The 18,215-nt window shown below is 44.7% G+C and overlaps 1 protein-coding gene across 3 annotated transcripts in view; it reads left to right on the top strand.

Moving 5' to 3' along the window:
* Positions 1-18,215, top strand: part of CDK6 (cyclin-dependent kinase 6) — a 261,972-nt gene that overhangs the window by 233,462 nt on the left and 10,295 nt on the right. For all 3 annotated transcript variants that reach the window (XM_010839786.1, XM_010839784.1, XM_010839785.1), the window contains exons 6-7: positions 6,981-7,031; positions 11,944-12,079. In XM_010839786.1, coding sequence (XP_010838088.1) covers positions 6,981-7,031; positions 11,944-12,079 — 187 coding nt within the window. The remainder of the gene's footprint in view (positions 1-6,980; positions 7,032-11,943; positions 12,080-18,215) is intronic.

Consider the following 18,215-nt stretch of genomic DNA (forward strand, 5'->3'; position numbering starts at 1 on the left):
CACTGGGCCACCAGGGAAGTCCCCGTATGATTTTATCTTTGATGAGGCTCTGTCTCATGAATATAAGAGAGCATTCCTTTTCCATTTTCATTCTTCAAGGGGAGCCTCTATAAGTATACCCTGGGATTTCCACAAGAGGCAGTGGGAAGAAGCAGCGTTTAAAATTCCTGTGGCCTCCTCAGGTTGTCTCTATCTGCCCACCTCTATCTTAGTCTCAGTCTTCCAGTCTTCCTGTGTCTTTTATTCTCCCCTGTCTTGCTCCTTCAACCCTTTACTTCCTTCCCACTTAACTCTAGTTTATGGTAATAAAGAACCAACCAGTCTGACTCATACATGTGTGTGTGTTAGCAACTGTTCAAGGCAGTAATCACTAAACCAAAGATTATGATCAAAGATTATGTTCATATTTGTCCACCTAAAATATGCCATAAATTATATGAATTGAAGCCTATTTATCTCAGCTAATCTGAAGGAGGAAGACATATTCAAAATAATCTCTATGAAAATATCAGTCCTGTATGTTTCTTCAGTTCGTGGTGCATGCGTACTGAATACTGCTGACACTTACCAAAGAGCCTTATTTAAAGACAGAATACGGCCCTTGTTAGCCACTCAGTCGCATCTGACTCCTTGAGAACCCATGAACTGAAGCCCACCAGGCTTCTCTGTCCATGGGTTTATCCAGGCAGGAATACTGGAGTGTGTTGCCATTCCCTTCTCCAGGGGATCTTCTCGACCCAAGGATTGAACCTGGGTCTCCTGCATTGCAGACGGATTCTTTACCATCTGAGCCACCAGGGAAACACCAGGGAAAGTCCTTAGGGAGATCTTATTCTCACATCTCCATACGCCACCGTAGCACAGCCAGGAGTTCATCATGATGAAAAGTTTCATCTCTCCTCTAAACCCATTGTCCTTCTCCATGATCCTGATGTACATAGCATCCTTTATCATAAAACCAGCTCATACAGACTATTCCAAATTTTCAGCCAAAAACTGAATAGGTGATTTTAAGAATTTGATCACATGACCAACCTCTTGGCCAGCTGAGAGTACCAGTTCCAGTTAGGCCTAATGCCCCTTCTCTTGTCTTGTGACTATTTCTTTGCATATGAAGATCCATAGATCCGATTTATAGAAGCTAAATTGCCAGCAGTCAGAGTCAGTCGCTCCGTATAACTCAAGCCAACCCACATCTGCTGCAAAGACAAGTTAATAGACCTCAGAATCAGCACACCAAGACTTCCTAAGATGGCAAGGGCAATTTGAGTTCTACACCGTTTTGTAGCCCCTGAGTTTCTAGTATGCCCTGTTTAGCCTGTTTTTCTGAGTACTCACAGAAGATTGGTTATGATCCAGCCCTTCTGCTTGCTACCCTCATTAAAGGAAGCCAAAGTGATGAGCCAGTCCTAACGCAACAATGCAGGGCACTTTTCACTTCATGGGCCAAGTCCAACCAATAGAGATAAGACTACAAGTTCTTACAATATGGTAGACGACCTGCCTTGAAAGTCCTCTGTTAAAACACGTAGCAAATGTAAGATAAGATAGAGCGAGCTCAAGTACATAATGGAACCAGCAAAAAAAAAAAAAAAAAGTTAGAATATTGCCAAGGGACAAAAACAAGAGGCGAGCTAAGAACCAAAACAGTAAGGACAAGAGCCACTACCGTTACAGCCGAGCTTCAGGCTGAGGTCTCGGAACCCACCTCTACGAAGCAGACGTTCTTACGCCTTTGCCTGGAAACATCCGTTCAAGTTAATCTGCTTTGTTTGTTTCCCAATAGCTATGCCAACATACTTATTTTAAACTGCTCCGTAACCCTCACAAGTAATTTCACTCATGCTTGTGGGTACCAGTCTTTTTCATGAAGGGTGAGGGGCTTGGCATGTTGACATAGTAACTTAACCAGCTCAGCAGATTAGACTGATGCTCCCGGTGCCTCTGAGCTTGCTGACCTGGCACTCTCACCTCTCCAGCCATCTCAGATACTTGCTTAACAAGGAGGGGACTTTTGTTCCTGTTCCCAAACCTAGTGCCAGCCATACTTAGCTTTATATATTTATACTTTTAATATTAAGGAAATAGGTGAGTGTGAAAAGAAAGAGACCTGTTGATTCTGTGTGATGAGTTCTGTGCTTTCCAAAGAATTAAAAGATGATGTATCCACGAAGATGTGTGAGCTAAACAGCTATAAAAGATTGGGCTATAGGAAGAATTTAAAGATCTAGAAGGGCCATCGATCAGTACGTTTTTATGAAGAGGATAGAAAGCCTTGATCTGGTGAATTGCTTTGTTCCTTGTTCAGGTAGAGCAAGAATTTAAAGGTAGTTGGATGCTTGCAAAGCAATGTAAGAATCCCATAGACAGACTTCCCTCGTAGTCTAGTGGTTAAGAATCCACCTGCCAACGCAGGGGACATGGGTTCAATCCCTGGTCCAGGACGATTCCACATGCCAAGGGGCAACTAAACCTTCACGCCACAAGTACTGCATGAGTCCACGTGCCCTAGAGCCCAAGCTCCGCAACAAGAGAAGCCCGCACAGTGAGAAGCCCCCAGCTACTGCGTGAGTCCACGTGCCCTAGAGCCCGAGCTCCACAAGAGAAGCCCCCACAGTGAGAAGCCCTAGCACTGCAAGTAGAGAAAGCCAATGTGCAGCAGCGAAGACCCAAAACAGCCATTAATAAACAAACAAATAATCTTTTATAAAAACTCATAGGCACTCACTTACAAGACATCAGGTTCTCTACAAAGTGCTCGTCAGGGGCCCCTGAGCTGCTTCACCCCAGAGGCTCAGCTAAAGTGACTGTCTGTGATTGCAGAGAACATAAGTAACCAAAATCAAAATATTACAACGTAGTAATGAAGCATCCGGGCTTTGGGGCAGAGCAGACCTGGTTTAAAATTTTAAGTCTGCAATTTGTTATAAGTGCTTAGGTAAGTCATGAAACTTCTCCAGTCCTCAGTTTCCTCATCAGAAAATAGGGATGATAGTAATACTGTCTTGCTCCTAAAGTTTTTGTGAGAATTAAATGAGATGATGTTAGGGCAGCCCGTGGCACTATGTCAGATACGACACCAGTACTGTATAAATCATAGCTGTTAAGAGTCCATTATTGAGCTTTTCAGAAACTTTCACTTCTCACCTTGCTATCTTTTAAGACCTCTCTGGATGTCTTTTAGAACCCAACCCATAACTTCTTTAATGTTTATTTATTTGGCAGTGCCAGGTCTTAGTTGCAGTTTTTAGTTGCAGGAAGCAAACTCTTTGTTGCGTCGTGTGGGATCTAATTCCCTAACTAGGGATCGAACCCAGGCCCACTGCCCTGGGAGCATGGCATCTCAATCACTGGGCGACCAGGGAATCCCGCCAACTCCAAAATTCTTTACTAATTTGGCTGCGTTAGTGGTGTCTGTGTTAGTTTGCTAGGGTTGCTGCAACAAAATACCGAAGACTTGCATGGCTTCGACGATAGAAGTTTGTTTTCTGACAGTTCTGGAGGCTGAAAGCCCAGGATCAAGGTGTCAGACAGTTGGGTTTCTCTGCGAGCGCTCTCCTTGGCTCACCTTCTGCTGTGTGCTCATGTTATCACTTCTCTGTGGGCACGTGTGCCTCTGGATTCCTCATCTCAGAAGGACTCCACTCAGGCCGGATTGGAGCCCATCCTTGTGACCTCATTTGAACTTACCTATCACTTTAAATTGGACTTCCCTGGTGGCTCAGATGGTGAAGAATCCACCTGCAGTGCAAGAGACCCGGGTTCAATGCCTGGGTCAGAAAGATCCCCTGGAGAAGGAATGGCAACCTACTGCAGTATTCTTACCTGGAAAGCTCCATGGACAGAGGAGCTTGGCAGGCCACTGTCCATGGGGTCACAAAGAGTCAGACACAACTGAGTGGCACTTTAAAGACTATACCTAAATACAGTCTCATTCTGAGGCACTGGGGTTGAGCTTCACCATGAATTGGGGGTCGGAGGGGAGCGAACACTATCTAACCCATGACGTCACAAATAACTTATCTTCCACTGCATTTGAAAATAACCATTTTTGAGAATTCCCTAGTGCCCAGTGGTTAGGACTCCACATGTCCACAGAAGGGGCCACCGGTTTGATCCCTGGTCTGGGAATTAAGATCCCGCAAGTTGTGGTGTGGCTAAAAACAAATGAAAAGAATGATTTTCAAGAACAGTGGCCTGGATGGAAAAGATGGTTGAGGAATTTTAAGGTGTCTTCTAGCTACTAAACTGCAGTGAGTTTGCAGGGGTCTCCATATATAGCTTATATAGCAAGTTAATTTATTGTCTGTAAAAATATTTAAGAGGTCCAGTTTAAGGCCTTATAATTGATATGTAATATTTTTAAAATATCTCTGATAATAGGCAGCACGTATTTTTAAAAACACATGGCTGTTGAAAAATACCTTTTGGTGTCGTTCATTGAACCAGGAGTTAGGGAACTTTTACGTGTGTACCATGGGATATGTAAAATAAGATATGTATTAACTGGACACCGGTTCAGGTAAAGCGCTAGGTCAAAGGTTAGGGGACAAACCTAGGAAACTCCCTGCTCTCTGCTTAAGAAAGTGCCAGAAATGTCCCCAAGTGAGTTCACTTGTCCCCAGGTAAGTTGTCAGTTAAATGCTCGGTGTAGATAATAAGGCTTGCGTGTTCACGATTGCCTCTGAAGCCCAGAGTTAGGATTTTGAACTTGTCATAGTTCGCTGTCATAAAACTGGGAGAAAGGGATGTGGTATGATGAGAAAAAACAGCCCCATAGGTAGCTCACTGCGGCATTCCAGACAAGTGGAAGGAGAGAGACCCATGAAGAAGTACTGTGATAGCAGAGTGATATTAAGGAAAGGCGCTCCACCAGAAAACTAACTTACAGTTACCAAAGGGAAAAGTGAGGAGGAAGGGATACATCAGGAGTATGCGTTTAGCAGATACAAGCGACTGTACATAAAAGAGATGTGGACCTACTGTATACCACAGGGAACTATAGTCAATGTCTTGTAATAACCTATAATGGAAAATAATTTAAAAATATGTTTATATACATGCTGGGCTTCCCCAGTTGCTCAGCGAGAAAGAACCCACCTGCACACTGTTTACAATAGATAGGATGTGGAAGCAACCTAGATGTCCATCGGCAGACAAATGGATAAGGATGCTGTGGTACATATACACAATGGAATATCACTCAGCTATAAAAAAGAACGTATTTGAGTCAGTTCTAATGAGGTGGATGAAACTGGAGCCTATTAAACTGAGTGAAGTAAGTCAGAAAAAGAAACACCAATACAGTATATTAATGCATATATATGGAATTTAGGAAAACAGTAACATCGATCCTATATGCAAGACAGCAAAAGAGACACAGATGTAAAGAACAGACTTTTGGACTCTGTGGGAGAAGGCAAGGGTGGGATGATTTGAGAGAATAGCATTGAAACGTGTATATTACCATATGTGAAATAGATGACCAGTGCGAGTTTGATCCATGAAGCAGGGCACTCAAAGCCGGTGCTCTGGGACAACCCAGAGGGATGGAGTAGGGAAGGGAAGTGGGAGAGGGGTTCAGGATGGGGGGACACATGTGCACCCAAGTGTGATTCATGTCGGTGTATGGCAAAAACCACCACAATGTTGTCAAGAAGTTATCCTCCAATTAAATAAATGAAATTTAAAAAAAGAATCTGCCTGCAATGCAGGAGACCCGGGTTCAATCCCTGGGTTGGGAAGATCCCCTGGAGAGGGAAATGGCAACCCACTCCAGTATTTTTACCTGGAGAATCCTATGGACAGAGGAGCCTGGAGGGCTACAGTCCTTGGGGTCACAGAAGGTCAGGCATGACTGAAGCGACTGAGCATGCACACATGCACACATATATACGTTCATACATGTATATATATATATAGAGAGAGAGTTGGAAAACTTTGCTGTATGCTTGAAACTAATATTATAAATCAACTATACTTCAGTTCGGAGAAGGCAATGGCACCCCACTCCAGTACTCTTGCCTGGAAAATCCCATGGATGGAGGAGCCTGGTAGGTTGCAGTCCATGGGGTCGCGAATAGTCGGATACGACTGAGCGACTTCACTTTCACTTTTCACTTTCATGCACTGGAGAAGGAAATGGCAACCCACTCCAGTGTTCTTGCCTGGAGAATCCCAGGGACGGGGGAGCCTGGTGGGCTACCGCCTCTGGGGTCGCACAGAGTCGGACACGACTGAAGCGACTTAGCAGCAGCAGCAGCAGCATACTTCAGTTACAGAAAAAGGAAGGGTGCTCTGAGAAGGATCTGACCCAAATAATTTCAAAGAATTCCACATACCTCTGCTTTGAGACTAAGATAGTGATGGGTTCCATCCGATCCCAAAGTTAGACAGGACTTTGAAGCCAGGGCCTGTATATGATGGTGGCAGTGTTGTTACAGTGACTAAGACTAGGATACTCAGGATGGGGTTCCCTGGTGGCCCAGTGGTTAAGAATCCACCTGCCAAGCCAGGGGATATGCATTCAATCCCTAGTCCGGGAAGCTCCCACACGCCACAGAGCAGCTAAGCCTGTGCACTGCAGCTGCGGAGCCCACGTGCTGCAAGTACTGAAGCCCCCTCAGCCTAGAGCCCGTGCTCCGCAACAAGAGAAGCCTGAGCACCGCAACTAGAGAGCGGCCCCTGCTCACCGCAGCTAGAGAAAGCCCACACGCATTAACAAAGACCCAGCACAACCAAAACTAAAAATAAACAAGTAAAAAAAAGAGAAAAGGATACCCAGCATGGGAGTGAGGCACCACCGGATATTCCGGAGCAATCCTTACCGTAAGGAGAATGCAAGAAAAACCTTCATTTACGAAAGGTTACTTATTCCCCACCCAAAGAATATGTTGATTTCTGTTAAATAATCATCAGGACAAACTGGACTGAAATGTAACTGGAGAAAATTCCTTGTTTAATGTGTGTCTTTCTTTCAGGCCGCTTTTTCGTGGAAGTTCAGATGTCGACCAACTAGGAAAAATCTTGGAGTAAGTAGTACCTGTGATTTTACATCCGTGTCTGTAGCATTAGAACATTTACGTTGACCTTCCTCTGACGTTCATATAACATGTTTATCTCTTGTCTCTCCTACTCCAAGCTGCTGCTGCAGACAGTGTTACTATTTGTGTGGTGAGTGGGGATGTGGTAGACGTGCCGTTTCGTGCAGAGCCCGTCACGACGTGTGGCCTGACTGCTCTGCCCTGGAAGCCTGTGTGTTGCTCGTGTGGCTCCTTTGGCAGCTCCCCTTTGCTTGGCTGAGCTCCCGTTCTTTAGTTCTGTTGTGTTGTCTGCTTGGGGTCTTTTCAGATGCTTCCACCATCAGAGGGCGGGGTGCTCAGTGGCCTGGTAACCCATCCTTATTCACTGGGCTTCATGTCCCCATTGAACATCCTGTAATCAGCCAGGTTGGCTTTGCATTGTTTGGTTTTGTGTTCCTGGGCAAAGGATGGTCTGCTACTCAATTGACTTCTCTTTGGAACACTGAAAAAGGAAATGAGAATCCTAGGTTCCATCCCTCTGTCTGTGGCTAAAGAGCTATGCAGCCTTGAGAAGGTCACTCCGAACACTGTGTAGAGGACTCACCTGGTGCCCCGTGTCACATAATAAGCGCTTGTAAGAATGCCAGCTCTTCCTGTAATTCATCATTAGTTGCTTCATCTTTTTGTTCTTCGCCTGAGAAGTGACTTAGAGGTCCTTCCTTGTGCTCGAATTCCTTGGTTCCAGTCGTCTGTGACGTAGCTCCTTGATGATTTTCAGAGTGCGTGAGTGTTTGCGTGTTTGTGCATGTGAGGCTGTGGATGCTTCTGTGTGTCCAGAATGTGAAGAAGAGGCTTTTCTTCTCACAGAGCATGCAATAGGGCATCCTTTGCCAAGCTCCATCAGGATTGGAGTGGCAAGAAAAGAAATGGGAGTTCTAGAGCCAAAAATGGTACATTGGTCTGTACCATTTGATAGGAATCCCCATGATTATTATGATATTCAGGCTGTAAAACTGATGAAAAGTCCCCCTAAAGAAAAACATTATATTTTAACACTGTCTTCTCATGCATAGCTGCTGAAGACAGTTGGGATAAAACGGGAACCTGAGTTTGTTCTTTTGGCGACTAGAAGCAGCTGCAGCAGGCTTCTGTGAGCGCCAACATCACTGCTGAGTGTCGGACCCAGTGGCTTTCAGGCCTGAAAAACACATGTGCACCTTTTACTGTCTGGGGGCTTCCCAGGTCTAGGACAGGTACCACAGTGACTGCTCCTGCCGCTGCTACCGTCCACTCTGTCGGAGGGACCAACTCAGGACCAAACTTGCACGTGACTCTGCTTCTGGGTGTCCGCTTCTCCGGTCATTCAGGGATGAGCTCCCATCTGTTCTTGCCTGTCCCTGTTGAGTATGTTTTGTGTGCATGTGATCGTGAAGAGGGAACCGTGAGAGTCAGGCCTACCCGTGACCCTCTTGTTAAAAGCAAGAACACTCTTGACTGAAGCCAGCTTGCCAGACACCGAAGTCCTTCACCTGCTTTTCCTAGCTGACCCCATTTGGTGTTCTGTCTGCCTCCAGCGCCCTTCTTACTGCTGGTGCCCCGAGTGCTTGAAGCCCATGAGATGGACCAGAAGGAACCTCTGACAAACACACTTGACTTGCTTCCAAGGGAAGCCAGTTCCACTTCTGGCCAGGGCCTGAGATCTAGGTTGTCCGTAGAAAAGAAGCCGTGACGCGCGCTACGTTTTGTGCCTTTAGGTTTTCCTTCTTGACTTCTGGCCTTGTGTCAGGTCATGCTGTTCAGTTTCCTCCGAAGGCTTTCTTCACTTTGGCGTAGAGAAAGGGCAGTGCTGCACCCTAGCGGCCCTTGGAAGCACTTGAAAAGTCATTTCTGTCCCAGCCGTTCATGCCATTTATAGGTTTTGTGGGCTTGCCTGGTGGCTCAGCCGGTAAAGGATCCACCTGCAATGAGGGAGACCTGGGTTTGATCCCTGAGAAGGGAAAGGCTCCTCACTCCAGTATTCTGGCCTGGAGAGTTCCATGGGCTGTATAGTCCATGGGGTCCCAAGGAGTTGGGACCAACTGAGTGACTTTCACTTTTGCAGGTTACAACCTGCTCTGTCAGTCTTTCCAATACAAATGTCAACTTTTAAGCCTTATATTCAGCTTGATCCAAATACTGAAATTCTATGCAAGCCCTTTTGAATGGACCTCTTAGAATTTCACAACACTCATGTATGGACCATAAAAGTTCATAATAGATATTAAAGTGAATATATTTGAAAGGGAAGCCATATTCACATTCTCTTAAGGGGGAAAACCTTTCTGTGTTTAGGAAGATTTATACTTTCAAAGGACAGCAAGTACTTTGAAAGTGAAACTGAGTGCTTTTAATCTGTGACATTCTAGAGCATTTTTAAGAGCAGAGTCATAGTAAAATGGAAATAAAATACTGAATTTGGAGTAAGTTCTATCCAGCCTCTGGGCTGAACTCTCTCTGTGTGGCTTTAACCATTCATTTTATTCCCCATCTTAAGTTTCCCCGCCTATATAATGAAAATAATAATATATCTAAACTATATGTCTCAGGAGGTGGTAGATTTTAAAACACTTTTAAAAGTTATTTATATACATGTAGGGACACTGTTTTTCTGAGAACTTTTGGCATTCAGGTGCCAACATTGCCAGATTTAACTCGACATAAATATATTCAAAACTGCATGTAAAAAAAGATTTTCAATTTGTACTAAGAGTTGTTAGAATTGATTTCTAGGTAACTGGTAACAGTACACAAAAATATTGATATAAAAATGGCCAAAAAGCCAAAAATGAAAGGCAATGTTTTAAAGTCATTTAGTAAACATTCTTCTGTTCTTCCTCTGCCTGTCCCATTCTATCCAAACACACACACATTTTTTAAAAATAATTAATGGTAACGTTCTCGCTGTCTTCTTTTTATTCTTATTCTGGATCTTGCTATTAAATTTGTTTGTTGCTCAAGTTGTCATTTCCCTTCATCTGTTTCAGTAACTGTGTGAGTCTCTCTCTCTGCCTCAGTAACCTGGCTCTCCCTGCATGTCTGACACGGGTGGGGTAACAGTGACTTTCACCAGGCACCCTGTGGCAGGCGTCTGCTCTTCCCAGGTGAGACCTGTGGCCTGGGCTCTGTCGAGGTAAGAGAAGGGGAACAAAGTCCTGCAGAAATCTTGTGGAATTTACCACTACCTGTTCCTACATCCTGGAGACCCATTCAGGAGAACTCCCCAACCACACCACCACCCCGGCCTCTCAGGCCCAGCAAGTACTGGCCAAGAAGACTACAATGCAGGGTAGCACCATTTCTAACTGTAGTCAGAAAGTTTGCTCAGTATTTCAATAGCCATATATTCTGTCCACTAAATTTTAATTTTTCTTGTGGTTGTTGTTAGTCGCTAGGATGTATCCGACTCTTTGTGACCCCGTGGACTATAGCCCACCAGGCTCCTCTGTCCATGAGATTTCCCAGGGAAGAATACTGGAGCGGGTTGCCATTTCTTTCTCCAGGGGATCTTCCCAACCCAGGGATTGAATTGCATCTCTTGCGTCTCCTGCCATTGGCAGGCAGATTCTTTACCACTGCACCAACCAGGGTTCAGAATTAATCAGAGTCTATATGAGATATAAGTTCTTGCTTCCCCTGAATTTCCTTGTTCAACCCTACTTACTACCTGTATATAAGTTGTAAGGAACATCTATATAATGTATAAGTTGTATAAGGCCACAGACCTACTAATAGTTCTGAAGAACCTTAAGTCACACACCCATAGAACTCATCAGTTGATATTTTCAGTGTGTTGGTGACGCATTGCCTGCACATTTTAGATTAATAATGTTATTTCCCTCTTATGATACTAATGGGTAGTGCATTGATATTGATATGCATTGATACGAAGTACATTGATATTGATGTTGACAGATCCTGTGGGCCAGGCACTGTGCTGTGCATTTTACAGAAATCATTGCTGATCCTTAACACCACAGATTATTACCCTTGTCATATAAATAAAGACTCACTGAGACTCACAGAAGTTAAATAATTTGTTCTTACCTACCGATAAGGCAAGTTCAGGATGTGAACCCAGTTCTGCCTGTTTCCAAAGCTTGTGCTGCTTTTACATTGCTCAGTTCTTTCTCTGCATCTCTGATCCTAGGATGAGTCTCAGAGGAGACAGAAGATAACAGGGTTTTTAATGGATTGTTTGCTCACTTTGCAATACCAAAAAGTAATTCTGTAAAATATGTAAATAAGTTAAATTTGTAATATGTAAATATGTAATATGTAATAAATAAGTTAAATTTTATATTAAATGATAAAATAGTGTTTGTGTTACACAGAACTAACATACCTTTTAGCCTCATTTGGGAGGTCTGACTCTAATCTATGTAATTTCTGTTTGGGGACTCATTCTTTAACCCAAAATGCAACCAGGTTTACGTGTCAACACACCATGTTAGATGAGCATCCTAAAAGTGTGTCAACACAGGAGTGTTTGATCAGGACACAAAAAGCCGTCTGGGGCATAAGGGAAAACATGATGCGTCCATGCGGGTCTCCTTTGAGTATTTAGATCCTGGTCCGGCAGTGTTTCAGGGCTTATTGGTAAGTTTCCATTTCTGCGTGATCTCTTACATCTCACAGCTGCTGCCAGAGTGATTGCGTCTCTCTCCCCAGTGGCCTTTATAATTCTCCTGTGAGATTGCCCTCCCCCCAGGGTCACCATACTGCACTAGCACAGAGAAGAACCCTGCCGGTCACACAAGTGGGGGACTCCTGGGCTCTGTGTTCCCCGGGCCCCTCCCTTAGGCTTCACCTCCTTCTGGAATTGGTAGAAAAATCGCTTCAGCACAGTAGCTCATGCTTACATTCACCTGTGGTTCTTTTGTAGCGTAATTGGACTCCCGGGAGAAGAGGACTGGCCTAGAGATGTTGCCCTACCCAGGCAGGCTTTTCACTCAAAATCCCCTCAACCAATTGAGAAGTTTGTAACAGACATTGATGAACAAGGCAAAGACCTGCTTCTGGTAAGTTCACACGATGCAGAGTTGGTCTTCTCTGCGCTCATGAATAGAACTCGTCAGCTAATATTTTTAGTGTGCTGGTGATGCATTGCCTACACATTTTAGATTAATGACGTTACTTCTCTCTTTTGATGATAATGGGTAATGCATTGATATTGATACACGTTGATATTGCATTGATACGCAATGAATTGTTACTGCTATTGAGAAGTCCTATGTCCGCACTGGGCGCTGGCCACAGCATCAGTTCAGCCTCACATGCCGTAGCCTCACAGGACAGAGCTGAAATCTCTCTGCAGCTTTCATTTCCACCCCCATGGCAGCTAGTGACTTTGGATTCTGCAGTGTCTTCAGGTCCTATAGAAAGGGAAAGAGTCTGATTCACACCCTTTCATTCTGCCATTTTTTAATGTTCTTTTGAATGCAGCCTTAGAATCCTCTGGATTCGTCTAAACATATGCTTCAGTAGAAGTAAATATTATGTTTCCTTGTTTACACTTTCCTGCTACTTTAAGCAGCTTGTTTGGCATTCTAAATGTGTCTTTTCTTAAAACAGGCACATCTTTAGGAAGATGTTTTTCCAAAGGAACCAAATAGCAAGACTCCTTCCAGTTACTGATTTATTTAAGAAGTATTGAACGTGCCCTGCCATATAAAATACCTCACCAAAAACAAAGGTCTATGCCCTGTTTGAGACTCAAACTCATGTACTTGGCTTTGTACATAATTCCCTGTACTTGGAGACCAGGGCAATGTACCCCCTGGACTACTCCTGCTGTCTGGAACCCAATGAGTAGTAATGAGTGTATTCTTTACCAGCCAAATGAACAACCTTTGATATCTAGCCAAGAAAGTGCTCCTAGACTCAGAGGAGCCAGTGCTCCCATTCTGTCAGCGTATTACAAATTTTAGATACAGACCTAAGAGTCTATAAGTCCGAGGAGAAATGTTATGCTTCAGCTCTGTATGGACACAGCCATTGACTGGCCCATTTGCAGAACCATGGATTTTTCCCAGTGAAAGCCCTAACTCCATCTTCACCTCATGGTGGCTCATTTGATGGTTAGGCAAAAGTTCCCTCCACTGCCCTATTCCCTCCCTGCTGTTTGTAAGACACTCACTGAGGACCTGGCCCGCATCCTTTGAGATAGGTTAATTAGAGAGGAGAACATTCACCTAGACAAGGGCTCACTGTATACCGCATACATACCCAGTGGTTTACATGCTATCGAGGAAATTTCTTCCTTGATTTCTCTTATATTTCACAGCTCATTTGGTGGGGAGGGGGGGTGTGATTCTAATCTTACGTAATTATTGTTTGGGGAATCGTTCTTTAACCCAGAATGCAACCAAGCATGTATTTGCATTACCTTAAGAAAAGGAGATTTGATGGATCGCTTCTGGTGGCTGCAGATGGAGAGCCATCCAGAGTATGTCACTGTTCTGTGCATCGCCTTCTCTTACCAATTCTGCTTTTCCCTGCCCTTCACTCCACCTCGTTGCTTCTTTTCAGTCCTGCTGTCTGTTCCCCTTAACATCAGCTGGTCCCTTGACTACCAGAACTCACTAATTCACGGATCCTTTCCTCTCCAGTCCCTCTGCGAGCATTTTTCCTGCCTTTGTTTCCTCCATCGGATTCTTACAGAGAGGAATCTGGCTGGCACACCTCACCCTTTTGCTGCCAAACCATGGTATGGGTTGGTACCTAAGGCCAAGCTGCCCTCCTAGCCCAATCAGCTATGCTGGGAGAGGGTGAGGACTACCTGATATAAAATACAGCCACCATAGGCTTTCCTTTTCAGCAGGAACTTTGAATGAAATGTTTCTCTTAGTAGAGGGTTCTGGGTAGAGAGTCACAATGATGAACAACTTTAAAGTAACCCACTGTTTCAGCTACTGGAACATCCAAAGACAGCCCCAAAGATTTCCTGGCCCCAACATCAGTAGGAATCACCAAGAAGAACTTAAAATTTAAAGATAACAGACAATCCCATGTGTTCATTCAAGGTCCCCTCATAGCGGTGGTGGCTTTCAAAGTCAGACTACACATGCTAATCTGAAGAAGTAGCAGGAGATGAAAAAGGAGCAAAGAAACCTACCAAAGAGAGAAGGAAGTCGGTAGATAAGGAGTGGCAGCAGAGATTAGAAGAGCAGAGGAGAGGAATAAAGAGCAGAGGAGAGGAATAAAAAGCAGAGCTCAGACTCCCCTGGTGGTCCAGTGGTTAAGAATCCGGCCATCAATTCAGGGGGACGCAGGTTCGATCCCTAGTCTGGAAAGATCCCTCAAGCCACAGAGCAACTAAGCCCGTGTGCCACGACTAGGAAAGCCTGCATGCCTTAGGGCCCATGCTCCACAACAGGAGAGGTCACCGCAATGAGAAGCCTGTGCACTGCAGCTGGAGAACGCCCGCGTGCGGCAGCAAAGACCCAGCACAGCCAGCAGTCGATTTTTAAAAATTTAAAAAGCAGAGCCAGTAACATCGTGACCAGTTGAGGGTTAAGCGTGAAGCATAATATGCACAGATATTCAGGGAAAGGACAGTCCAAGACCTTAAACCTCAGAACTATCTAAAAGCTCTCACCGTTTCATCTTAGAGGGACAGAGCCAGAACTGTAAAGCTGAGAAAGCAGCCCATTCAGTACGAGAGAGGCCCCTGCCACCCTCAGAGTACTGTTCCTCTATTGAAAATGTTCTACTGAGGAGGGCAAGGGAAAGGAAAATTGTTGACAATTAACATGTTAAAGTTTAACGCTTTTCCATTTCTATCTGAAAAGAAGTCGACTTTATACAATGCTTCAGTCATATGTGTATGGATATATACATCAACATTTGTAAATACTCTTATGTAAATCTATAAGGAAAGTAGTCTGCAGTAACAAGACAGTTCAGGGGGAGAATTATTTTTAGCAACCCAAACCTATATATCTTTACAAGTTTTGTCCCGTTCATCGTGATTAACTTTGGAGGCTGGGTACGTCCTCCAGACATGATGCTCTTGTAGAAAAGAAGTTTCTGAGTTCTTGCTATCTAACTGCTTTCAGAGCCTGAGGTAGTACTTTTTTTTTTTTTTTTTGATACTTGTATTCGTCTGCTTCTGCTGCGTAACAAACAACCAAAATAAATATCTCACTAGCATTCAGCAGTCAGCCTTTGTCTCTTGCTCGTGGGTCTGCACACTGGCAGAGACAGCTCTGTGAATCATCTGAAACAACTCTTCTTCAGCCAGTGGGTCAAGTGCTGGTCTTCCCCACGTGTCGCATTCTGGGACCCAGACCAAAGGGACTTTGGCTCCCTGGGGCGTGTTTTTCTCATCATAGGAGGAAGGTGGGTCCTCCCAGAAGGGCAAGCAGAAACATACAATGCCCCTAACGGCCTAGGTAGGCTTGGCAAAGGTACCCTGCTATTTCTGTCCGTGTTCCATTCACTGATGAAAATTACACGGCCAAGGCCAACTTTAATAGAACAAACACTCCCCCAATGGAGGCAGAGAAGGAAAGAAAGGAAATTTGTGTTGGAAAATGATCCAGATCCACTGTAGTAGTCAAGTAGCAATTCCAAAAGCTTGTTTTAAGTCAATTATTTGGCAAGCAAATTATGTTTTTTTGCAGAAACAACACTATTACGCAAGAGTTTGAAATTAATTCTCAAAATAGCCAGTTGCTCTGTTGAAGTAGAGCAATAACAAGACTCAAGCACTTTTTCTAACAGTATTTCTGTAGGACAAAGTGTGTTACAACCTCCAGCTTGAGATTCTCACACACAGGCCCCGCTGTAGGCTAAGGATTTCTCCTCTCTGCCACGCTCCCAGCTCTAAGCCATCAGTGTCGTGTGGGAACAGGGCTTCCTCCCAGATGATCCTCTAGGGATGTCTCTATCTTGGACATATTTCCACAACTTTTTTTTTCCTTCTTTCCTATGTCCTGGGAATTAAACTAGCAACTTCCTTTTCTAGTGCCACTACGTAATTTTCTCCTTCTTGGACTCTGGGAAGAGAGAACTCCGGCTCAAGAATTTTGCCCCTGCTTTCCTGTCCTTTGAGAATTCAGCCCTTGTAAAGCTTTTCTCAAGATGTTTATTGCTATTAGAGACAGTAGAACAAGCTCCTTCCTCTGCTTGTTGTTTGGACCTAATTTTCAGAAGACAGGTTGGCATCCATGGACTGGTAGGGAGCTCAGGATAAATAAGATTTTGGGGGACCCAAAAATTCGCTTGACGTTAAGTGTAGAATTTTCTGTTTGTACTTTTCTAGGTCAGTTGTATTCAGCAGAGTTTTAGGAGTCGCTAATCCAATCAGGACTGTGAAAGACTCAAGGGCTCAGATTAAATGGAAGAGGTCTACATAATTGTGATGATGTTAAAGCTAGATTACATACAGCAGGGGTCCCCAGCCTCTGGGCCACGGACCAGTACCTGCTGTCAGATCAATGGTAGCATTAGATTAAAAATAAAGTGAAAGTGAAGTCACTCAGTCATGTCCAACTCTTTGTGACCCCATGGACTGTAGCCTATCAGGCTCCTCCATCCATGGGGTTTTCCAGGCAAGAGTGCTGGAGTGGATTGCCATTTCCTTCTCCAAGATTAAAAATAAAGTGCACCATAAATGTAATTCCCTTGAATTGTCCCCAAACCATCCCACCCCACCCCCGTCCATGGAAAAACTGTCTTCCACGAAACCAGTCCCTGGTGCCAAAAACATTGAGGACCACTGACGTGGAAGACTGAAATTCAGAGGCATTTCAGACCCCAGCCCACTTCAGCGGACACTGCCACAAGGATGGAGGAGCTGGCATAGCTTCTCTGCTCCTGGGAGCTCCTGGGGCGGTGGTGTGGACAGGTGGGGTGTTACTCATCGCTAGTTAGTGCTGACCACCTGCTGGGCATGCTGGAGGAGTTGCTAGAAGGAGAGGAGGAGGATCTGAAGAACAGGATTGCCTGGGATTGGAGTGCAAATGGAACTGAAATTAGAGGAATGTTAATAACTAATTGATTGTGTACTAGCAGCTTAGGAAGACAGATAGCTGCTTTCCTCCTTTCACCTTCTACTTGCACTTGGTCAGCAGCCTGAAATAGGGTTTAGTGACTTGAATTGAATGTAATGGTCTCCCTGTACGGCCACTGCTAGCCCCTATGGCACCTTGACATGAATTAGAAGGAAAGCACAGCCCTAGGGTGGGGTACATGACTTGCTAGTGGATCGGGATAATCAGGGTCTAGGTTCAGCCCTTACTTGTTGCCCCCTCCACTGGCCCTGTGTTCAGTAATTAGCCTTACACCTGAACAAGGCAACCCCTTTCCATTTCCCGCTCATGGATAAAACTTGAGCAGAGTGAAAAGTCAGGGTGAAGACTGACTATGGCACCAAGTTTGCTAGCATCAGAAAAATCACTTCCCTAACTTAGGTTATATGTATACTGTAATAAGGGCTTCCCAGGTGGCTCAGTGGTAAAGAATCTGGCTGCCAAGCAGGAGACCTGGGTTCAATCCCTGGTTCAGGAAGATCCCCATCCCTGGGTTGAGAAGATCCCCTGGAGAAGGGAATGGCAACCCACTCCAGTATCCTTCCCAGGAAATCCCATGGACTGAGGAGCTTGGCGGGCTACAGTCACACAGAGTCACACAGAACTTAGCAACTACACCACCACCACCACATGCTGTAATAATAATATGATTGAGTTGGAGAGAAATCTGGGTAGCTAACAGTCCACAAGCAACCCAAAAGGTGTTGCCTTTTGAAGCAAAAGGAGAAGAGGGCAGCAGAGGATGAAATGGTTGGATAGCATCACCGACTCAATGGACATGAATCTGAGCAAGCTCCAGGAGATAGTGAAGGACAGGGAAGCCTGGTGTGCTACAGTCCATGGGTCGCAGAGTTGGACACAACTTATCAACTCCACAACAACATAAGATGAGTGCTCTCTACGTCGTTGTATTTAGTGTCCCTGAAAGTAGATATCCATTCTCATTATGCATGCTAGGTTGCTTCAGTTGTGCCCGACCCTCTGAGACGCTGGGGCCTGTAGCCTGCCAGACTCCTCTGTCCATGGGGTTCTCCAGTCAGGAATACTGGAGTGGGTTGCCAAGCCCTCCTCATAATACATGACAGTGAATAGATACATAACTATGTAAGCACATGGACGA

Source organism: Bison bison, unplaced genomic scaffold (assembly GCF_000754665.1).
Source record: "Bison bison bison isolate TAMUID 2011002044 unplaced genomic scaffold, Bison_UMD1.0 scf7180017864134, whole genome shotgun sequence".
NCBI lineage: Eukaryota > Metazoa > Chordata > Mammalia > Artiodactyla > Bovidae > Bison > Bison bison.